The 24,822-nt window shown below is 44.9% G+C and overlaps 1 protein-coding gene across 2 annotated transcripts in view; it reads left to right on the forward strand.

The window, feature by feature from the left end:
• Positions 1-6,801: 6,801 nt before the first annotated feature.
• The window catches only part of PRKAA1 (protein kinase AMP-activated catalytic subunit alpha 1), a gene marked incomplete at its 5' end in the record, with an annotated part of 32,604 nt that continues 14,583 nt past the window's right edge, over positions 6,802-24,822 (forward strand). The window contains 3 exons of one of the 2 annotated variants that reach the window (XM_080680005.1): positions 6,802-7,032; positions 21,590-21,731; positions 23,326-23,419. In XM_080680005.1, the coding sequence (XP_080536131.1) occupies positions 6,906-7,032; positions 21,590-21,731; positions 23,326-23,419 (363 nt within the window). The remainder of the gene's footprint in view (positions 7,033-21,589; positions 21,732-23,325; positions 23,420-24,822) is intronic. The other variant, XM_080680006.1, reaches the window with a different exon arrangement.

Below are 24,822 nucleotides of genomic sequence, written 5' to 3' on the forward strand. Positions count from 1 at the left end.
GGTTTGCAAAATTCAACTTTGGTTTGTTCCCTTGTAAGATGCTCTGTGGCTTAGTTGGCACTGTACACAGCTGAGGTAACGTGATTTTTTTTTTCTTTTAAAGAAATAACAAACTTGCTGGGCTAAATTCTTTCCCTTCCTTTCTGAAATAAAAAATAAGAATAGACATAAATCTGTGGAACATAATCGCATCCTGAAATAAGCCCAAACACATATAGTAAAGTGATTTTTAACAAAGATGCCAAGGTAATTCCATGAAGAAAGAACAGTCTTTTCAACAAATGGTCCTGAAACAATTAGACCTAACTGTGGTGTGGGCGTGTGTGTAGAGGGTGGTGGGTGGTGGTGGTGGGGATCTTCCACACACCGGTAAGCAATTCTCAGACATCAGCAGGGTGTCCTTTAATTCCACTCAATTCCCACACTGCCTGGAGATAGCAGCAAACCCCACAGGTTGAGTCTACACGATCGCCCTTACCCCCACATCACTTCAGAACCAGCTGCAAAACCACTAGTTACGACCCACTAGTTATAAACAGAAGTTCCCACAGCCTCCCTCCTGGGGCCTCTTTCGATTAACTTGATAGCGTGGCTCACAGAACTCAGACCAAGAATTAGGAATCACCTACACTAGTTAACAAGGGACAGTTACCCACAAACTAATTTTAATCAATGCCATTTCCTAGGGATATTCTAATATAAATGGACTATCCATATTCTCTAAGTAAATGTTCGGTCCTTGGAACCCTTAACTCTACAAACTGGGGAGATCTCATCCATTATCATTGATCCATTTGTTTGGTGACGATGCCCAATCTTGAGGCTGAACTTCCTTTGGAGCAATAGACCTGTGTTACAAGTATATTCCGGGATATCTTTACCTGAATGTCTTTTAGGTACCCCTTTTAGGACCATATATGTGTTTTTACTGGAGTATCTACCATCATCTAGCAAACTGCCTAATACCTAACCTACTTATGTTTAGTAAATATTGAATATTAGTTATGTAAGTACGGCTCAGCTAAGGGGATATTAGGTAGGCTGCATTAGCAGCAGTGGCGTGCTCAGAATGTTTAGTTCTGGTCGCCACGTTTAGAGGTAGACATGGAGGAGGTGTAATGTCCACCTGGCAGTGTCAGGTGTGCTAACACTGTGACGTCCTTAAGAAGAGAAGGCTGAGTGCTCAGCTCCCTAAGAACCTCTGAAGGCTACAGAGGAAGCAGCTGACAAGTGCCTGCTGAGACCCGGGGTCTCCGCCAGTGTTGGGTCACTGGTAAGTCTTCATCAGCGCTGACATGTACTGTAACTTATTCATACTAATAAAAGCCGAGGTACTGAAAACAATTCACATTGTCCCTCCCCTTAAACTATAGTGGATTCAAGGCTCCTTCTGCAGCGTCGCTCCTGCCCACTTACATTCCAATTTGCTTTGCTAGGGGCAGAGTTACAACCGATGGGTCTGGAAAGAGGGTGGAAGCCACAGTCTACCTTATCTTTGCCTCTACACCAGAAGATGCTGAACATGAGTATTATCTGTTCTGGGGGGAGAGGGGATTCAGAGAACTGCCATCCGAGATTAGGAGCGCCTCCAGAGCACGGAACATGACCCTCATTCCCTATCTGCCCACAGTGTCTGCAGGTTATCAGATGCCTGAAGAAAAGAAGAGAGGGAAGGTTTGGGGAACGGATCAATGGGAGAATGAACGGAAGAGAGTGGAAGAAAATGTGACAATTTTTTTAAAAAAGGAATGAAGGAAAGAGAAAAGTAAATAAGGCTTATTACTTTCTTAGAAACTGTAAATTGGATTCAGTTTTCAATGGGACAATAAAACAGCAGTAAAAGCTGCTTATACAGACTATGGGAGACTGGACAGGATAACTTCTAATCAATTCAATTGATCTATGATTTTAGGTTTAATTTCTCCAACAATGCTTTTGAGTGCATAGTGGCATTTAATAAATACTTATTAAACAGAATTATAGTCCAAAATAACACCAAAGGGCCCAGCCAGTGTGACTCAGTGGATTGATCGCTGGCTCATGCACCAAAGGTTGCTGGGTGGATTCCCGGTCAGTGCACATGCCCGGATTTTGGATTTCAGGGCTCAACCCCAGCCAGGGGCATGCATTGATGTTCTATCACTTTCTCCCTCTCCCTCCTCTCTCTCTAAAATAAATAAAAACATATTTTAAAATAACACCCAAGTGGAAGCAAACTCATGTTTCACTAAAAATAAGTTTGTATTACTTTCTTTCCGCCCCCACCCCCTGTAATTTTGTAACATACTTAAAAATAATTCTTTATTGTTGAAAGTATTACATATGTCTCCCTTTCCCCTCTTACTTACTTAATTGGGTCTTTATAGTTTCAAGAAGAGACTGGCAGTGGGTTTGCAAAATTCAGCTTCGGTTTGTTCCCTTGTAAGATGCTCTGTGGCTTAGTTGGCACTGTACACAGCTGAGGTAACTTGTGATTTTTTTTTTTCTTTTAAAGAAATAACAAACTTGCTGGGCTAAATTCTAGACATGATACACACTTAAAGTAATTTAAGATGCTATTTCAGGGGTGGGGAGATTAAAGTGTTCATTTGTTTTTCCTCTAAGAGAATCTAGAGAGCTCTTTTTGCTTTGTGGAGATCCAAAAAGGCAAACCAGTGAAGGTGAAGAAATCAGCAAAAATCACAACAGTAACCACTGCCCCGCCCCCCCTCCCCCCAATATCTCAGTAATCAAAGATTTCTCAACTTTTTGGCCCTTCAAAATATGAGCAGTCCATAACAAAGCAGAGTGATCTCCAAGGCTAGCTGTAACTGTTCTCTGCTTAGCTGATGTAATTCTAAGCTCAAAGGCTTTTGCTGCCCCTGTGCTACCTTGCTGGAAACAAAACAGTGCTTAGTATATGCCACTTTGATTTCATAAACAAGGAGCATAGGAAAATCAGGACAGTTTGGTAACTTTCATTGGAAGAAAATAACATTTTTAGTCTTTTACTTTTAAAATATTATTTTCATGAAGAGTCCAACTCGTTGCCCATTGACACTGGCCCAAATGCTATGACACTGCAAAACTGAGATCATATAAACAGCGTTGTTGTTGTTGTTTTTTAATTTAATAAACCTTTATTGTTCAGATTACAATTGTTCCTCATTTTTCCCCCCATAGCTCCCCTCCACCCGGTTCCCACCCCACCCTCTGCCCTTACCTCCCCACCACTGTCCTCATCCATAGGTGTACGCTTTTTGTCCGGTCTCTTCCCATACCTCCCACACCCCTTTCCCCCCGAGAATTGTCAGTCCACTCCCTTTCTATGCCCCTGATTCTATTATATTCACCAGTTTATTCCGTTTATCACATTTTTAATTCACTTGATTTTTAGATTCACTTGTTGATAGACATGTATTAGTGTTCACAATTTTTATCTTTACCTTTTTCTTCTTCTTCCTCTTCTTAAAGAATACCTTTCAGCATTTCATATAATACTGGTTTGGTGGTGACTAACTCCTTTAGCTTTTTCTTATCTGTGAAGCTCTTTATCTGCCCTTCAATTCTGAATGATAGCTTTGCCGGGTAATCTTGGTTGTAGGTTCTTGCTGTTCATTACTTTGAATATTTCTTGCCACTCCTGTCTGGCCTGCATAGTTTCTGTTGAGAAATCAGCTGACAGTTGTATGGGTGCTCCCTTGTAGGTAACTACCTGTTTTTCTCTTGCTGCTTTTAATATTCTCTCTTTGTCTTTTGCTCTTGGCATTTTAATTATGATGTGTCTTGGTGTGGTCCTCTTTGGATTCCTTTTGTTTGGGGTTCTGAGCGCTTCCTGGACTTGTAAGTCTATTTCTTTCACCAGGTGGGGAAAGTGTTTGGTCATTATTTCTTCAAATAGGTTTTCAGTATCTTGCTCTCTCTCTTCTTCTGGCACCCCCATAATTCGGATGTTGGTACGCTTGAGGTTGTCCCAGAGGCTCCTTACACTATCTTCAAGTTTTTGAATTCTTTTTTCTTTTTGCTTTTCCAGCTGAGTGTTTTTTGCTTCTTTGTATTTCAACTCTTTGACTTGATTCTTGCAGTCCTCTAGTCTGCTGTTAGGTCTCTGTATAATACTTTTTATTTCAGTCAGTGTATGCTTAATTTCTAGTTGGTCCTTTTTCATATCCTCGAGGGTCTCGATAAATTTATCGGCCTTTTCTAGGAAATTCTTGAAAAACCTTATAACCGTGGTTTTGAACTCTATATCCAGTCGTTTGCTTTCCTCCATTTCTTTCATTTGTGATCTGTTTCTTTGTCTCCGCATTTTGGCTGCTTCCCTGAGTTGGTAGAGTAGCTTTGTGTGCTAGGTGTCCTATAGGGCCCAGTGGCTCAGCCTCCCCAGTTACCTGAGGTGGACACTCTTGGTGCACCCCTTTGTGGACTATGTGCTCAACCTTGTTGTAGTTAAGTCTTGATTGTTGTTGGTATCACTGGGAGTAATTGACCTCCAGGCCAATTGGCTGTGAGGATCAGCTGTGTCTACGCTGGGAACACTTCTGTGCTGGAGACACTCTTATGAGACAAGACTTGCAAAATTGCAAAAGCCTCTGTGCTCAGCTTGGATGGGGCGGAGTTTCAGGGCAGAGCAGACAGCCTTGGTTTCCCGTCAGCCCTGCCCTATGAGGCCCCTGGGTCTCAGTTTCCCGTGGTAATCGCTGCAAGCACCTCTGAGAGAAAGCTGCCCTCAAGTTTCGCCCGCTGCCAGACATCCAGTTTCTCCCCGAATGAGTTGGGGTTCCCAGAAACTTGCTCGGAACTGGAGTTCAACGCAGTCGGGAGTTTCTGTCTCCCTCCTGCTTTAGAAAGCCAGCCTCGCACTCAGCCTCCCGTGCATTCAGCAGTCAGTCCTCTCTGTGCCTGCGCGCCTCCAGACCTCTGCCTTCCGCAGCTCCCGAGTCTCAGTGTGCTTTATTTTTCCTGACAGTCCAGATTCCTCCCGAATGATTCTGGTTTCCCAGAGTCTTGCCTGGGACAGGAGTTCAGTGCAGTCAGGAGCTTCCTTCTCCCTCCCGCTTTAGAAAGCCAGCTGCGCACTCAGCCGCCCATGCACACAGCCGCCCTTCCTCTCCGCGTGGGAGCCTCTGTACCTCAGCCTTTTGCAGCTCCTCTGAGTCTCAGTGTGCTTTCCTCTTTCCTTCTAGTTGTAGAATTTCCACTCAGCCAGCTTTCCTGTGGTTCTGGATGGTGTCCGTTTTGTTTTTTAGTTGTGGTTTTGATATTGTTGTGCGAGGCAGCAGTTTAGGTGTTTACCTATGCCGCCATCTTGGTTTCTCCATGTTGTTGTTTTAAACACTTGATTTTGCCCATGCTGGAGAAACATAACTGAGTAATAAACACACTTAACATTATATTTTTACATATAAAGTGTGTTTATTAAAAATAAGTATACACTCTCTACTTCCCCTGTGATATGGCATGATCCCTTTTGTATAGGAAATAGTCTACATCTTACTCTCTACAAATACAATAAATATTTGTCCATCCCTCTGTTCCGCTTTCTGTTGGCACCTCTGAAGAAGACAGTCACCAGGATTTTGCACTCAATAGTTCAGGGGCCCCAGGCAGACTACATACTATGACCAAAAGTGTGGAGTGTCTCTTCTGTTCAGAATAGGATCTGTCATAAATTTACCAAATCAAGAATTCCAGAAAAAGTGTTTGTTTCACCCTTCACCTGCAGATCATGAAAAAAATGGTGGGATCCTCACAAAGTGCATAGTGTGACCAGAATAAAAAGTACAAAAAGACGTCCATATTGGGGAAAAGATGTAATAAAGATGCTTGGATTAGAAAAAGTGTATACTCCTCAATTCACAGGAATATCCCTCTGCTGAAGGCAATACTGAAAGTGGTTGGACATTAAGAATCAAGCCCCGAGGTTGTCGCAAGGACCAGGTCACGGCTCACCTGTCCCTCCAGAGCGCTGGGGAGGGCGTGCAGTGGCATGTAAGCCCCCTGGACCAGGAAGCAATGAAGTCCTAACGCCACAGCTGTTTCAGACTAAAACGTGCAAATCATTTTTAGTTAAAGATGGTGAGAAAGTGTTCTCACTAAAACAGCATATTTCAAATGCTGGTCATTTCTACTGACTGAAAACAAATTGTCGACTGATCTGATGCACGCAACCCTAAGTCTTGTTTTCAGTTCAGTGAGTCTACATTTTACGGATAATCATTCTAAAACATCAATTCCTAGACCTCAGAATGTCTGGGTAATACCCAGGCCTGGAACAACACCTAGAGTCCCTCATCTCCCAACCTGGCCCTTCCCGCAGAGCTGGCTTCGAGGAGGGAATTTCTGGAGAGGGTCCAGGAGGAAGCCGGCCCACTCGCCGCTCGGGCTGTCGCGGTGCCCAAGCGCAACTAATTGGCTCCAAGTCAAACCGAGCGGCGGGGGTGGGGGTTGAGTAACTCCATCAAAGCAGCAAGTGACAACTCCCGGGGGGTTCCGCGTTCCACCCGCGCAGGGAACGTGCAAGGTTATAAGGCAGAGGCTGGGCGGTGTCCCAACCGCGTTTCAGTTCAGACTGCGCTCCTACCGAGCCACGCGTGTGCGCTCCCGGGCGCGCTCGCACCGGACAGCGGTCCCCGCCGGCGGCAATCGTTGGGGGCAGCTGCGGGCGGAGGCTCGGCGGGAGGGGGCAGCCCAGGAGAGGCCGCCCTGCCCAGCGGCCGGCGAGCCCTCCCGCGTGCAGGTGGGCGGCGCGGGCGGAGGGCGCGGCGCGCGGGGACGGCCCGGCCCGCCAGGGGGAGCGTCTGCGCCGACGGCGGCGGGGCCTCGGCGGGCTGCGCTGGGCGGCGGCTGCGGCGGGCTCCCTCCCGCGTCCCCACCCTCCTCCCGTCCGCCCGGGCTGCCCGCCCCCTCCGCCCCCTGCCGGCGCCATGCGCAGGCTCAGTTCCTGGAGAAAGATGGCGACAGCCGAGAAGCAGAAACACGACGGGAGGGTGAAGATCGGCCACTACATCCTGGGGGACACGCTGGGCGTGGGCACCTTCGGCAAAGTGAAGGGTGAGGATCCGGGGAGAGGCGGGGCCCCGGCCGGGACCGGCCGCTGAGCTCCTCGCTCCGCTGCATCCCCCGCCCCTGCGATACCCGTCTCCGGGCTCGCCGTGCGTCCGGCGGGAGCGGGGCCCGAGGCGGCGGGACTGCGGCGCGGCCAGCGGGCCGGGTGGGGGCGGGTGGGGCCGGTCGCCATGGCGACGGCGCCGCGGCCGGGCTGGTGCGCGCGGGGGGCGGCGGTGCCCAGGTCCCCAAGCGGGCGGCGGGGGGCGCGGCTGTGGCGCGGTGTCCCGGCGCGGAGCCCGGGGAGGCGGCCCCGTTCGCCGGCCGCGCTTTCTGGGCTCGGGGCCAGCCCATCGCGCCCCGGGCAGTCCTCGGCATTGTCCGCATTTCCGTCCTCTTCGGGAGCCTGGCGACTACCTGCTCTGGCCGAGTCCCAAGGGTGAGGTGTGTTCCTCCCCAAGTCAGGGTGCGTTGGGGGTAGCTCACAGAATTGAAACAAACACACAGAAAGGCCGTCTCGTCGGAAAGGATGCCTAGGCTTTCGGAGGAGCTAATGAATAATGAACCGGTCCTGTATTTGCGATGCACGGTCTCTGTTCTGAATGCAGACTCCATGCCTCCAGGGTTTCCGAAGGACCAGGTCGCAGTCTCTGTGCCAAACCTGGTAGGTAGTGCGGGTGTTGCGTCCAGATAGCACTTACTAGTTCATTCATGCAGTTCCTTTCCATTTACTTTCACGGGGTATTTACACTTTAATAAACAGTGTAGTGTACCTCATTAGGAAACATTCTTTAAAATGAAAAGTGTGGACTCTCTTGCCCAAGTGTTTCAATACAGTGTTCTGGAAATAGAAACGTGCTCTCCGGTCCACCAGTTCTGGCACAAGAAGTTTAATTGCAAACTTTGTGAGGCATAATTTCTTTTCTTTCCTTTTCTTTTCTTTTTTTTCATTAAGACATTTGACTGTGTTATGAGAGATTCCAGAGGAAAATAGTATGAAACGGATACTAATTCATGCATTGGCTTTGGACAAATAATAGCCTATGACTTGCATATAAAGATTTGACTTGAAAGAAAGAAAAGTTTGTGAAAGTCTGTGCAGTGAATGAACTAACCGAGTCTTGCTCTCCCAGAGCTAAATAAACATTTTCTGATTTTACCTAGGGATGGAAGAGGAGAACCCTTCCTTCTCTTGCCCTTTCTGAGTCATAGAACTGGAAAAGTGCTGTGTAGCCCGCAGGGAACCAGCTGCCTAAACCTTCTTATGAGAATCAGCAAGGCCAACAATGTAAGAAAGTAAGAAGCAAATGCCAGGCTAGGGTGATAAGGTCCGGTAGGGTGGGTCTGTGTAGGTCAGTGAGGCGGTTCTGTGCCCTTGAAGTTATCTATTTATTTTGGCTGTGCTGTCTCTGTACTTGTTAGCAGTTGCAAACTGCCTTTAGTTTACAAGTATTGCTCAGAAATGCTCATTAATGACCGCCAAGTAGTGATGACAATAGTGATGTCCTCACTCTCCCACCGTTCTGCTTGGATTAGGATGCTCATCATTCTCCTAATGTAGACCTGAGCAGTCAGGCCTCTCTCTCTCTCTCTCTCTCTCTCTCTCTCTCTCTCTCTAATTTGCTAGGAGGCTTTTGGCATGGCAGATAGGAAAGCAAGAGGAAATTTTTTGTGTTCTGGATTTGTTCTGTGATGTGGTTGTGTGCCATGAGCAACAGTGACTGCTGTTCCTTAACCGTCACTCCTCCACATGAACCTCACACTGTCAAAGTCAACAGCATCAAATAAGTCAGCAACTTCACCAAATATAGAAAGGCCACTATTAGCCAAGGGAACTTAGGTTTCATAGATATGGTTCAGTTTGTTCATAAATGCATTAGTTGATGTTGGTCAGAATCCTCAGCCAGTGCATTTTTTAAAAAATCATCACCAGAGGACTTGTTTACTGATTTTATAGGGAGAGGATGAGAGAGAGTGAGAGCATGAGTGTGAGAGCAAGAAAAACAAACACTGGAGTGAGAAACATTCATCAGTTGCCTCTCGTAGGGGCCCCAATGGGGACCGAACCCACAACCTAGGTACGTACCCTGACCTGGCATCGAACCCATGACTGTTCCAACCAACTGAGCCACCTGGCCAGGGCTCAACCAGTACATTTTTAAGTTGTTAAACAGTTGGGATGCTTTTTACCCCAAGTAATGGAAAATCCAACTCCACTGAGCCAAGAACATCTCTTCCTGTAGTGCTCTCCCCGGAGGAAGTGCTAGTGTACCTGTCACGAATCCCGTTGGCTCATCCAGTCCCTCAGGCCAGGAATGCCTTGTGCCAACTGGCTTAGGCTGCGTTCCTAAGTAGGCACTAGCAAGGGAGATGGAATTACCCTTGGAGGGATATGGCCACTCTTGGATGCGTGTGTGTGTGTGTGTGTGTGTGTGTGTGTGTGTGTGTGTAGGGGTGGGGAGGGGAATCTTATGAAGTACTTGGATAGTGTGGGGGAACAGGGAGATAGCTACACAGAAGTGGGTACTGGGAGAAAGTGGGATAGAGCTGCTCAGTGGGCAGGCCAAGGTAGCTACTATAGAGGTGACGTTGGTAACTTACACTGGCTTTAATTTGGCAAGAATTCTTAGGAATAATATTAGCATATATAGGGTGTCCCCAAAAATGTATACACACTCATTTCTGTAGATTCTTTTAAATTTTGCAAATGAACAGTATGTTAATAAACACTGACTTATAATCATTCAAAGTATATACATTTTTGGGGGACACCTTATATTTCAATGGAGACAATTTTGAGTAGATAGAGCTTTGAAAGTTAGTTAACACATTGGTAAATTTAACCCAATATCATATTCCTTGCTTAGATGAAATTTAATTTGGGGGAGGGGTGGGACTGTAAACTTATAGTGATTATTTTGTTTCCTAATACAAGGAAAAAACTTAATGGTAACATTTTGAGGGGAAAATTTAAACAGACAACAGGGTTAATTTGGAAACATGCTTGAATTATCTTTTATTACTTCCAAGGTTTTTCTTTTTTTCCTGGTTGTTACGGTGTTAGTCCAAGATGTTAGTCTCCACTCCCTTGCTGGTCCACTCCCCTTCCCTCCCAGGTAGAATAATTATAAAAGCATGAATGAACAAAGAGTCATGTGACTATTGCAGTAATTAAACTGGCAGTTTTTGTTAGTTTTCCAAGAGAAGGCTTCCTTTTTAGTGGGCTGGGTGTGTCTTTGGCAAATGAGTTGTTTATACATAGAATCTATTGAGTTGGCAAGTATTTCTACGTAAAACTGCAGTTTCAGGTTAATAGGTGACTGTTCTCTTTGTGAATGAATCATAGTGGAAGTTATTTAAACATTTCTTTAAGTAAAAAATCTTATCCATGAACTAGAGCTATATATATCAGCATGTATGAATCACAAATATGTAAGAACCAGTGGCCCAGTGCATGAAATTCATGCATATTAAAAGGGAATTAATTAGAGGAAATATTTTAATGTTGCTATTTGCCTGTTCTCTATAATGGAAGTGTCAGAGATGAAAGAAAATTAGTAAAATGTATATGAAAATCTCCCTCCTGTCAGAGTCTGGGCTATGCCACAGGACCCAGAGTCAAGTCCCTACCCACCCATGTGCACCTCGAAATCATGCAAGATCCAGACCTGGCCGGTCCCAACCCCATCAAGCCCTGCAGGGCGGGGGGCACAGCCTCAGGTACCCCATCAAGCCTCGCCGGGTGCGGGGCGCAGTCTCAGGTCCCCTGGCCCCGGGGTGGGTGGTGTGGCCTCAGGTCACCTGGCGCCGGGGCAGGGGGCGCAGCCTTAGGTCCCCTGGCCTGCCCACAGGTTCCCCGGCACCAGGGCGGGGGTGCAGCCCCAGGTCCCCCGGCCCGGTCTCAGGTCCCCCGGCCCCGGCGCAAGGTTGTGAGGATATGATGACCATTTGCATATTAGCTCTTTATTATATAGGATAGGTCACTGAAGCAGAAGTAGAAGGATATGTACACTCATGTTATTTATATAAATTTTAAAATTAAAATTAACTTCTAGAAATTTATCCTATAGTTGCACTCATGTGTGAAATAATGAGTTATTTATTGCCATATTGTTTGTAAATGCAAAAGATTGGAAGTAAGTTCTAATAGGACAAAAGTTATGGTTTATCCATACAGTGATATGCCTTGCAAACATGAAAAAAAAAAAGCAAGAGACTTTATGCAATTTAGGGAACAATTTTCAAGGTGTAGTTTTAAGAGGAAAAATAAGGGGATAGTAGAACAATGTTTATAATATACCTACCATCTATATATATATAAAAAGTCAGCGACCAGAACGCCGGAACGACCGGAATGACCAGTCGCTATGTCCCTATGATGCCCACTGTGGCCAGCCACTGCCCTGATCAGGGGCGGGGCTGGCTGGCCAACCTCTCACGGCCTTTCCCCCCGGCCGGCCCTGCCCCCGATCGGCCCCCCTGGCTCCCATCGGGGCTGGCAGCTGGACCCCATCCATGCATGAATTTGTGCACTAGGCCTCTAGTCTAATATATAAAAGGCCAGGGTTGTAACAACTGATCACGACTGGAGGCTGACCAATCCGGAAGTCCTTCAGTCAGCGCTGGGTTGCCGGGGCAACCCAGCACTGACTGCCCAGGGGGCTGAGACCCAGAGAGAGAGGCAGGGTCTGATCCGCAGCCTCAGTGGCAGCTGTTGATCAGTACTTGCCTCTCTCTTTCTCTCCCTCTTTCTTTCTGAGCTTCGCCAGCAGCCGGGCTTTTCTTTCTCCCAGCCTCCGCAGGGGCTGCTGTTAAGCCCCGCCTCTCTGATCAGGCCCAGGGATAGGCCCGGAGATGCTGACTGGCAAAGAAACTGACCAATCAGAATCAAATGTGGGTGCTGTGAAGAACCAGTGGCTGTCTAGGAGGCGGAGCTTCTGATGTTGACAGACATAGACACTGACCAATCAGAACCAAATTGGCCAGCAGAGGAGGGCAGTTGGGGGCGAGATCAGGCTGGCAGGGGAGGGCCGTTGGGGGCGAGATCAGGCCAGTAGGGGAGGGCAGTTGGGGGCAACCAGGTTGGGAGGGGAGGACAGTTAGGGGCGAGATCAGGCCGGCTGGGGAGGGCCATTGGGGGCGAGATCAGGCGGCAGGGGAGGGCAGTTGGGGGCGAGATCAGGTGGCAAGGGAGGGCAGTTGGGGGCAACCATGTCAGCAGGGAAGGGCAGTCAGGGGTGATCAGGCTGGCAGGGGAGGGCAGTTAGGAGTGATCAGGCTAGCAGGCAGATGAACAGTTAGGAGCCAGTGGTCCCACATTGCGAGAGGGATGTCCGACTGCCAGTTTAGGCCTGATCCCTGTCCCAAGGGGTCCCCAATTGGAGTGGGTGCAGGCTGAGCTGAGGGAAATCCCCCCGTGTGCACAAATTTCGTGCACCGGGCCTCTAGTTTATATATAAAAAGCAGGGCAAGTATTTGCTTATGCATAAAGTATCTCTTTAAAGATGCACATGAAATTGTTACATTAGTTGTTCAGGGGAGGGGAACTAGGTAGTAGGGGACATTTCACTGTGTATCCTTTCGTACTTTTGAATTGTGTGCTGTAGGTATTGTGTGTTCAAAAGATTATACAACATTAAATTTGCAAGGTAAACATAGGAAGACAATGTTTCTATATTGTCTGTGGATTCATACTTGTGGGGAAGACAAACACCACATTCAAAATAGTGGTTATCTCTGGGGAGCGAGGAAGGAGAAAGATCTGTGGTGAGTCATACTGGACTTCAGTTGTACTGTTTTACTGCTTAAGCTAGTGGTGGGTGGGACGTGGATATCTGGTATGCCTTTTGGGATGTCTGAAGTGTGTTATTAAAAGGTAGCTTTCTTACTCTGGCTGGGTGGCTCAGTTGGTTAGAACGTCATCCATACACCAAGAAGGTTGCAGGTTCGAGGTTGGGGCACATATGGAGGCAACAAATCAATGTTTCTCACATCGGTGTTTCTCTCTCTCTCTCAAATCAATGAACATATCCTTAGGTGAGGATTAAAAAAATAAAGGTAGCTTTCTCAAATTTCCACCTATAGCTTTTAAAGATAACCCCTCTGCAGGATTTTTATTTCTTGATAATATTTTTAGAAGTGAGATTTTTATTCTTTTAATTTTAGAGTGGGGATGAAATCGTTAGGTGATTAGAATATCTTCAGTAGATATTTCTAACTTTGTGGGTGGTATCTCTTTCCTATTTAAAATCCTCTCTTTCAAAGTATGATCCTGTTTCACTTCAGGATTACATACCTGATTAGAAGATCATTTGTTGCAGTGTTCCACAGTTAGACAGAGTTCCCGTAGGGAGCAAGAACAGGTTGTTAGCTCATATTTAGTTGACTAATCTGTTCTGTGAGGAAGACGCGAATTCTGGTAACCTTTGCTGTGAGTGGTAATGCAAATCTTCCATTTTGTTCAAAAGCAACACCTTAGCACTACTGCAAAACGGTGAGAGTCTGAAGAGGACACTTTTGAGCTTCGGAAAAGGGGGGGGGGGCATCTCTTAGTAATACCTGACAAGGTGCATTTATGACATTAATCGATTATGGAGCAGCGGTTAAGCAACTGAGCTTAGTCAGTGGAGAATCTTTAGACTACTTTTGAGAAAATTAGGTTTCTTGTGAGGCTAAATGTAACAATGTGTGTTTCCTAAGCCATAGGACACTACAGTTTTAAAAGTATTATGCTACTGACATTCTAATATTGAAGTACTTTGGTAATTGGGTTCAAGGCAGATACTTCTGTTCCTATATGTAAGGAAAATACACAGGTAATCATCTGATGGCCTTAAATTGCCAAGATTTGCTGGGAGGAAAAGGATGGTTAGTGGGGACACTGCCTTCTCTGATAAAGGAGATATTTTAGAGTGTTGGGACATTATTTGAAAACCTCGGGAAGAAAAACCTATGTCCAGCTAAGACTGGGAAATGCCAGGTTAAACACTTTGAACAGGTTTCTTTACTATAGGGCTTTTCAGAGCCTTTGCATTGTTAATAGCACAGTGAGTTTCTTTTTTTTAATCATGTGAGAACATCTGGTTAAAAAAAAAGGTTTATTTATTGATTTTAGAGAGAGAGAGGGCGGGAGGGAGAGAGAAACATCGATTTATTGTTCCACGTATTTGTGCATTTATTGGTTGCTTCTTGCATGTGCCCTGACCAGAGACTAAACCTGCAACCTTGGCATATCGAGATGGTGATCTAACCACCTGAGCTACCCGGAGTGAGTTTTGAAAAGGGAGAATAGACTTCCTAGATATGAAATCTTCTTCTGTGGAGAGTCTCCAGTCCCAGTGTTTTGCAGAACATACTTTATAATTTATAACATCTGGTATACTGATTTTAGTTTTATCATTTTTCTAGCCCATAGAACATTAGAATCCCTTACTTGGAGCATTGGAATGGGGCTGTAAGAGCAGGCTCTTGATAGTCTGTGAAGGATGAGACAGGACTTTTAAAAGCAGAAAACATCAGGAACTGGACCATACCGTCTAGGAGTAAGAAGGCCTGTCCTTTGGACAGCATGGGGGGACCTGGAGAACATCGTGCTGAGTGAAATAAGCCAGTCAGAGGAAGACAAGCACCATGTGATCTCACTCAGATGTGGAATCTAATGAACAAACTGAACTACCAAGCCGAATAGAGACAGACTCATAGACAGAGAGCAGGCAGACAGTTCTGGTTGGGAGGCATTGAGGGCGATGGAGGGACTGAGCAAAAAAAAAAAAAAAAGAGAGAGAGAGCTTATGGACATACAACAGGGTGGTGAGTGTGGGGGGAGGGAGGTGGGGGGAGGAGGTAGAGGGCATGGAGGGGATAAAAGGTGATGGGGAAAAAAAGTCCTATCCGGCCAAGTAACTCCTAGGCATGTCCCTGTGAGGGCACAGGGAGTGACTGATGTTCTCACACACCGGCCGTCTGCCTGGTTCCTAGTCATGTACATGCGCTCCATTTGAGAGAACATAAGCATGTGCAGTAGTTCAGAAAACCTGTTTTCAAAAGAGATCACTTCTGTTAGCTTGTTCATGTTTTTGGTGAATATCATTTTAGAGGATTGACTTATAAACTGATAAACTGACTGTATCAGTTTCCTAGGGCTGTAGTGACAAAGTGCCAGAAACCGGGCAGCTTAAAACAACAAAGGGATGCGGTATTCCTCACTGTTCCGGAAGCCAGAAGCCAGAAGCAAGGGGTAGGAGGGCCACAGCCCTTTTCAAAGTGGGGTGGGGTGGGGGGGAGGGGAGTCCTGTCCCTTGCCTCCTCCAGCTTCTGGGGGCTGCTGGCCTTCCTGGGCAGCAGGACTACAATGCTCCGGGGTCCTCACACGGCCGCTGCCTGTATGTGTGCGTCGGTGTGTTGTTTCTGTCTGGGTCTCCTTTTCTCATAAGGACACCGGACACTGGATCTAGAGTTCGCTAATTACATCGGCGAAGATGCTATTTCCCAACAAGATTACTTCCTGAGGTTCCAGGTGGACTTGAATTTGGGGAGGAGGAACACTATTTAACCCACTACACTTGCCATTATATTTTATGTGCCTATAGTTTTATGCTCTTCATTTGTCCTTAAGAATACCCTATTTTTTTTAATGATTTTTCAAATTGGTGTGATAGAATAAATAAAATGTCTTCTTGGCATCTTGTCTTAAAACACTGAAATGGACGTAAGGCAGGTTTTTGGTAGAGTGATTCATTTTCTCATCCAGGAAAAGGTATAGTAGCAGTGCCTGGCGTACAGTAGTTGCAGGCATTCATTAACTGTTTCTTAAATGAACAAATGAATGTTTCGAATAATTATTACTCAGTCTATTCTTTTTAAAACTATAAGACTATAGATTAAGGATTCCTCTGATATCTTAATTTCTACTATTGGTGTTTTATTAAAAGGATATTTATATTTGTATTATCATACCAAGTAATGTCCATTTGAGGATTATTATTTTTTTAATTTATCACTTTTCACGTAACATTTTGGAAAAAGCACAACATTTTGAGACACACCTGGGTTCATGTTTTGGCTTTGCGAGCCACTAGCTGTGTCATTTCATCTTCCTGTGCTGCGTCACCTGTGAAGTGTTGCCAATGACACAGATCTTCCAGGGTTGGTGAGAGAGTCAGTATATCCGGGTACACAGTGGGGACGTCATGAATATTGGCTAGTAAATTGTATATCTAAATTGCTTTACATATTAACTAGATTTATATTTTTAAAAATAGTGTTCATTTAAAGAATCTGATTTAAACTGAAGCCAGATGAACCTGCTTTTTTTGCCTCTGTGCTCTTCTATGACCGAGCCAGGGTTCCTGTCGTTTTTAGGGAGTGGGCAAAATCCCTGTCAGGGATTTGGTGCTATGTGAATACAGCAAACCCACGATTTCGAGGGCCTCGACTTAATGGACAAAATTTCCGGTCCATATGTCATATGTGAAAATTAACACCCTCTTAATTTTAAAATGCTTTTAACCAAGATTTGCTTCCAATTAAATTAACAAGTGCAATGATACTCTACTCCCCAATTACTCATGAGTTGAATTTTATTTGGTTCCCTAGTCCCGTCTCTCTAATTATTGCTAATTTCTTTCTTATTTTCTGGTGTGTGTTACATAAATGTTTCTGTCACATTTCTGTTACAACGTACTGCTTTCATAATGGTTTGTTCGGCTGCAAGAGTCGTCTTGCTCTGCTCTTTATTTCATAACTTCTGCATTCTCTTAACTATCGCTCGGAAATAGTTAATATTCGTCCATTTCTTGGGTGATCTTCATGTGTACCCCCCCCCCCCTTATTCTTTTGCACTGTAATGTTTTTATTTTTATTTTTTACCTTGCTGTTACTTTGGTTGTCTTCAGAGGCGAGGACGGTCCCAGGAACCCAGGTCGCTTGGGGTCAGGACTGCTTTCCTGCAGGCATTAGCTGGCATACGGTGGATGCTCAGTGCGCGATGCCAATGGAACGCGTTTGAGATGCTTCGGATCTCCTCTTGCAGCGCCCTGTTTAATGACAGAAAATTAGGTGTGGGGCTTTGGATAAACCCAGTTGTTTTCTTAAAATGACTCAGGATTGAAACTACATTGAGCAGGGGGTGATAGGAGAAGAGACCGATTGACTTGTGATAAGGGTCAGACCTAGGTGGCTTCTGCTTTAATGTCCTTTCCAGCTCTCAGTCGGCCGGTATTCCCAGTATTGGGCCTGTTTCCAGTCTGTGTCAGCTGTGCAGTTACCGGGGAAGGTTCCCGGTCAGCCAGGGCGCGGGGGTTTGGGGAGCCTGTAGCTGAGACAGAGGAGATGACTTCTTCAGGTATCAGTGAACTAGGTCTAGAAAGAAAACGCTTCTGAAACAAGAATGTGCTGGTCTTCCACAGTTCATCTCAGCTGTGACTGTCGGCGTTCTTCCTCACTCATCTCAGGCATGTTTTCATGAGGTTTCGGTAGAAGTAGACCCAGTGCCATCTTTCAGGAGCTGCTGTCATTCCTTAGCCAGGGATGGTTTTGAGATTAGTTGGGCTATATAAAGGGTGGTTAAATTTAGAGATTCCTTTTGCATTGTGGTCATTCTAAAATGGCATTTTACCTCCTGATCCCGTGCTAATCCTCTGGGTGACAGAGGGCTGCGCTCCGTCCCACAGCGGCTCATTGCTGGGAGGGTTTCAGTGTAGAGGTTTTGTGAAGGTTACAGGGTCGGGCAGCGTGGAAGTTGAACTCGGGTGGGCTTTTTCTCCCTTGTGAAATACCTGTATCACCTGACCTTGGTTTTCATATTACTGATTAAAGTATTTCAGCAAACTAGCTTTAAAATTTCAAAATACGGAGGACTGCCCCGGCCTTTGTTCTGGCCATTCAGTTGCAGGGGCTGTGGGGGCAAAGGAGCCCCTCACGCCCTGTCTGGGTTAGCCTGGTGGGGAAGGAGGTCGGCTTCTAGAAAACCACTGGACCCCGTGATCTATAAGGTTCTCACTCGTGGAGGTTCTCACTCGTGGGTTTGTTTGTTTTTGAATCCTCACCCGAGGATATGTTTCATTGATTTTAGAGAGAGGAAGGGAGTGAGAGAGAGAGAGAGAAACATCGATGTGAGAGAGAAACATTGATGGGTTGCCTTCTCATAAGAGCCCAACCAGGGATCAAACCCGCAACCTTTCGGTGTGTAGGACGAGAGGACGTTCCAACCAACTGAGCCACACCAACAGGCTCCCTCTTGTTTCTATACATGTATGTATACAGTTGATATATACATGCATATATACAGTTGATATATACATGTATATATACAGTTGATATATACATGCACATATACAGTTGATATATATACATGTATATATACAGTTGATATATACATGTATATATACAGTTGATATATACATGCACATATACAGTTGATATATATACATATATACAGTTGATATATACATGTATATATACAGTTGATATATACATGCATATATACAGTTGATATATACATGTATATATACAGTTGATATATACATGCACATATACAGTTGATATATATACATGTATATATACAGTTGATATAAACATGTATATATACAGTTGATATATACATGTATATATACAGTTGATATATACATGCATATATACAGTTGATATATATACATGTATATATACAGTTGATTTCAGAGAGGAAGGGAGACGGGGAGAGAGAGAAACATCAATGATGAAAGAAAGTCATTGGTTGGCTACCTCCTGCATGCCTCCTACTGGGGATCGAGCCCGAAACTGGGCATGTGCCCTGACTGGGAATTGAACCGTGGCCTCCTGGTTCATAGGTGGACGCTCAACCACTGAGCCACTCGGGCTGGGCTCTTGAGGGTTTTTAAAGGATAATGAGGCTCAGCTTTATCCCAAATCCCATTGTATTCATCTGCTAGGGCTGCCATAGCAAAATACAGCGGACTGGTATGGCTTTAACCACAGAAACGGATTTTCTTGCTGTCCAAGGCTAACGCCTGAGGGCAGGTTTCTGCAGTTTTGGTTTCTTCTGAGGCCTCTCTCCCAGATGGCTGCCTTCTCCCCTGTGCTCACGGGGCTTCCAGGGTGTGACCTGGGGTCTCTGTGTCCAAATTTCCTCTCACAGGGACACCAGTCAGGTGGGATGAGGGCCAACCTGTACTGTCTCCTTTCAACGTCGTCACCTCTCTGAGGGCCCTGTCCCCAAGTACTGTCATATCCCAGGGGCCTGGGGTTTAGGGCTGCAGTATATAAAATTAGGGGGAGACATAATCCAGACCATAGCAAATACAAATGACTTAGAAGGGATTTCCTGTTACAATGAGCCTTGATTTTCAGCTGGTGATGATCTCGATCGTCAGGGACAGCTCTCTCATAGTGTCTTACAGACTCTTCTCATTGAGAGGAGAACGTTTTCTCCTGTAAGCTAAAACCCTAAATTACTTACTTAACCTTTTTTTTTTTTTTTTGGTAAAGTAATACATGCATATTTTATTTTTATTTTATTTTTATTTTTTTTTAATATATATTTTATTGATTTTTACAGAGAGGAAGGGAGAGGGATAGAGAGTTAGAAACATCGATGAGAGAGAAACATCGATCAGGTGCCTCCTGCACACCCCCTACTAGGGATGTGCCCGCAACCAAGGTACATGCCCTTGACCGGAATCGAACCTGGGACCTTTCAGTCCGCAGGCCGACGCTCTATCCACCGAGCCACACCGGTTAGGGCTACATGCATATTTTAAAAGGTCCAATAGTGGTCGGATGTATATTTATAAAATAGAATTCCCTATCTCCACTTCTGACTCTTACCTGTTTCTTTTTGTATATACCTTTTTTTTTTTTTTTCAAATCTCCACATGTCTAGTGGATATATGCATGCATGTAAGTGCTCTTTTACTTCCTACGGACAGGCTTTTTTGGTTGACTGTTACGGTAGATGAGGGTGTGAGTTCTCTTGTACCTTTTCCTCTATACCTTCATTCTCCTAATAAAATTATATAATCTTTAAAAATCCGTATTTGGTGTTTCCATAATTGTGACTACATAAAAACCCTTTGGTAAGTCAATACTATGGCAGTATTGTCTTACTTTTAATTTTCCTTGAGTTTTTAACTCATTTTTTTCATTTGCTTTGTTCTGTTTGGACCTAAGTTTAAATTCCCCACATCTTCAAATGTCTTTGTAAAATCTGTCAGGACAACATTCTATACTTTTTTTTTTTTTTTTAATATATTTTATTGATTTTTTACAGAGAGGAAGGAAGAGTGACAGATAGTCAGAAACATCGATGAGAGAGAAACATCGATCAGCTGCCTCCTGCACACCCCCCACTGGGGATGTGCCCGCAACCAAGTCACATGCCCTTGACCGGAATTGAACCCGGGACCCCCCAGTCAGCAGGCCGATGCTCTATCCACTGAGCCAAAGCGGCTTTGGCAACATTCTATACTTTTAAACCTGGAAGACAATTTACTCTCTTTCTTTCCCCACAGAAGTAACCATCGTGGATCCCCTGTAGCATCTCTGCCTGGATTTGTTGCCTCTGGGCCTTCCACACATCTCTTACCTAGGGCTTGCGTCATTACTCTATCCGGGTTACCCTTACTTTTCTCCTACATTGGGTACCACCTTCTTGGTTTCCCTGCTGATTTTGATGGACCATATATTCTCCAGTGGATTCTTGAGCAAGGGTGGACTTTTTGGTGATTTTGCCTCTGTAAAAATGTCTAAATTCTGTCACCATTGAATATCAGGGCATTGCATTCAAAATTAAAAAATAATCACTTAACTTTTTTCTTATTTTTAAAAATAGATATGGCAGCCGAAGCCGGTTTGGCTCAGTGGATAGAGCGTCAGCCTGCGGACTGAAGGGTCCCGGGTTCAATTCCGGTCAAGGGCACATACCTTGGTTGCGGGCACAGCCCCAGTGGGAGGTGTGCAGGAGGCAACTGATCGATGTTTCTCTCTCATCGATGTTTCTAGCTCTCTATCCCTCTCCCTTCCTCTCTGTAAAATAACAATAAAATATATTTAAAAAAAAATAAAAATAGATATGGCATGCTCATGAACCAAATTTTAAACAATTCCGGGGGTTACAGATAGGGGGAGTTTGTTTGTAACATGAGGGAGTTCTTTGGGATGGTGAACTGTTCTGTATCTGATTGTGATGGTGGTTACACCAGTTTCTACCCATGTTAAAACCTATAGAACAGTACACCAAAAGAAAAACGTTCAATTTGAATGTCTGATAGTTTAATAAAATGAAAAACAAATGAAGAGAATTTAAAAGTGCAAAAAGGAAGTCTCTTTTCTTTCTCTTTCCCTAGCCTTCCAGCCTTCCTTCTTGGAAGGAACCGCTGTTATCATTCACTTATGTATTCTCCCACTGAGTCACTCATACAGGCATTCACGGGTAAATCAGGCAGAGTGGAAGGAAGTTAAATTTGCTCAAGTATTTTCTGAGACGGCTAAGATTAGTGCTCTTAGAATATGTGTAAGTATGTAATTAATCAAGTCAGGCGCTAATCTGTTACAATGGTTTCTCCTACAGTTGGCAAACACGAATTGACTGGGCATAAAGTTGCTGTGAAGATACTCAATCGACAGAAGATTCGAAGCCTTGATGTGGTAGGAAAAATCCGCAGAGAAATTCAGAACCTCAAGCTTTTCAGGCATCCTCATATTATTAAACTGTAAGATCTGCTTATATTCCTAATATAATCCTGTCACTTTTTCATCATTGTTGTTAACCTAATTAATACACTGAGCGAGAAAGATGACTGACATTTCTTTGGTCTGTTCTTGAGGGGTTTGAAGTGTCCTCCTGTTCATGTTCTGGTATTAATCTGGCCTCATTCAAGGTCACTTAAGCCTGTGTTCCTGTATTGCCCTTGTGCTTATCAGCAGTTACCTTTCTCATTCTTTCTTGTCTTCTGGATCAATGCCCTTGGGATAGAATGTTCAGGGCCCTATATGCTGCAGGACCAGCAATGAAATAATTTGCTAGTCCAAACTCTTAACCCCCAAATTTCCATGTGTCAGCCTCACTAGGGACATGCAGCAAATAGGGTTTCCCCCATGCTGCTTACTTCTGATAACACCAATGACAGATAATAGAATATCAGGAACCCACTATTGCAAAAGGGCAGTAACGTTACCGCTGTGTTATAGTTGCCAGCTGTAGGGGTTTTAGATCATTTATTTACTGCTCAGCTTTATTCTACAGGCGTTACAGCTGCTTAGACTTTCATACTGAACTAGCTGACTCCAAATTGGTTTCCCTCTCACCTCTTCTCATTTGATGAGGCGCCCTGGTGTTCAGTACTGTCCATATGCTGATGACGCCTACACATCATCTCCTGTTCTGAAGCCTCTCCCAGACTCATGCCCACTGCTCTCCATCTCCGTGTGGATGTCCGAGAAGCATGTGACACTCGCTCCCGCGGCTGACACAGAACTCGCTATTACTCTCCCAAACTTGCCTTCCCACAGTTGTCACCATCTCAGTGAATGCCCAGTTCCTCCCGGCAGGAACTTTGGAGGCATCCTTCACTTCCCCATCGCTCTCACTTCCTCCCATCCATCCCATTGCTTCCTTCTCAGCTCCTTCATCGCCATCAACCTGGGCTGAGCTCCCTTCATCTCGCTCATGGTCTGTTGCAGCAGCTCCTGCCTCCATCCTTACTGCGCACGGTCACTTCTTCACGTTGCCGCCACAGGTCACCCGTGCATAGGCCAGATCACACGACTGCTTTGCTTGAAACCTTCGTCTTAGAGTAAAAGCCAAAGCTCCATCCTGGCTTGTAAGGTTCTGTGTCCTCGGGCTTCCACTCACCTCTGTGACTCCATCCTGTTTCTCTCTCCCAGCTCACTCTGCGAGCCTTCTCACCGTCCTTGAACATGGCAGGCAGACTTCCGCATGGAGGGCCTTTGCACTTGCTGCTCCCTCTGCCTGGTTCACCTCCTTCTAGATGGTGGCACACTTCATTCCTCACTTCCATTAGGCTCTGCTCAGATATTGCTTTCTCAGAGAGGCCTTCCGTGAACACTCCATAGAAAGGGTCCCCGCAGTTCGCTTTATTTCTCTTCAGAGCCCGTTCCACCACCTGAGATAATGCTCATTTAGTTAATGTTTGTCGCCTGGCTCCTAGGACATGAACCCCAGGAGGGCAGAGCAGTTTCGTGTCCTGCAGTTTTCTCAGCTCCCAGCCAGGTGCTTAGTAAATATTTATTGACTGAATGAATATACATGTTTTAATGTTGGTAGATAATGTTTTCTCTCACCAGGTACCAGGTCATCAGTACACCATCTGATATTTTCATGGTGATGGAGTATGTCTCAGGAGGAGAGCTATTTGATTATATCTGTAAAAATGGAAGGGTAAGCAGTTCTGATTTAATCCTGTACCTGTTTGTAACTCTCCTTACCCCTTACCAGCTTCAGGACACTGTGTGGGAAGCGATTTTGTTAGGAGGTCTGTTTAATACCCATTTCCCTTAGTCATTTGTGATTTTCTCAGCCTACTTACACAGATGTGGAAACTGAGACTCAGTTTATGTATTTGCTCAAGGTCACATGACTTACTAATGACAGAATTGGAATGAGACCACAGAACTCATGATTCTCAGACAATGCCTTGGGGGCATACAGATACTTTTAATATATATCATAAAGTATTTATTTAATCCTTACAAAATATATTATTAAATATTTACAGATCTAGGCCTTGATAGTGAACGCTAGCCATATTTAAATTGCATTCACTTTTCTGTTTCCGAAATCTGATGTACCTGAAGTAGTAAGAACAGGCTGCATGAAGGACTTAAGTAGACTTAGAGAATTTAGAGTTGGAAGGAACTTTAGAAGACATTTTGAATAGTATCTTAAGTTACAGATACAAAAACTGAACTCTGACCCCTGCCCATACTTTTTCTCACATCCAGGTTATTGGCATGCTGAAGTCTCTACTATAGGAGCCATATCTAGCACCGAGAATCCATTCCCCCCTCCCAATATGAAGTTCTTTATGTCATTCACTTGTTCTACTAGTATATAGCATATGTTTATTTTCATCATACTCATTAAACAAGTTAATTTTCATTTGCCATTTCTTAACATGGTTCATGTAAATTTGAGGCATTCCACTTCTCTTCACTGTATCTCCCCGTACCCCCCATTTTCTGCCTGGAAATATGGAAGTTGAATTGGCATCTTGTTTGCTTTTCCATTTCTTTGTCAGTCTGCTTAACATTATGGGAGTTTTCTTCTGTGTTTATCTGTTGCAGATTAACATTTCAGTTGTCATCGTTTCTATTTCAAGGGTCTTCCTTGTTTTCTGAAATTTTCTTTTCTATAAATAGCCTGTTTTTTCTCCATGGATGGAATACTCTTATCTGAGGATGACAAGTCGTTAAATTTTTTTCTTGCGTTCCCGGCATTGTTTCTGGACAGTCTGTGCTCCAGTTCCCTGCTCCCTGGTTTTTTCAAATTCACTTTATTGGTCTTCCTTTGTCTCTTGTGCATTGGCCCTTCCTTACCGGCTATCTACTCATTGAGAGTGAGGTACGGAAGGCTGAGCTCATGGGGTGGCCCCCGCATAGGTTGGTTAGGTAGGGACTTACCATTTTATTGGGGTCCACCAAAGGTCAGTAACAACAAACAGCTTTCTTTGGATTAGCTGGTTGCTCCAGAAGAAACCTTCCAGTTTCCCTGGGCATCAGCTCAGCTGCCAGCAAGCTTTCAGCAGCCAGGAAGCTGAAAGGGAAGAGGCTGCAGGTGACAGA

This window comes from Plecotus auritus, assembly GCF_963455305.1.
Source record: "Plecotus auritus genome assembly, chromosome: 7".
Lineage (NCBI taxonomy): Eukaryota > Metazoa > Chordata > Mammalia > Chiroptera > Vespertilionidae > Plecotus > Plecotus auritus.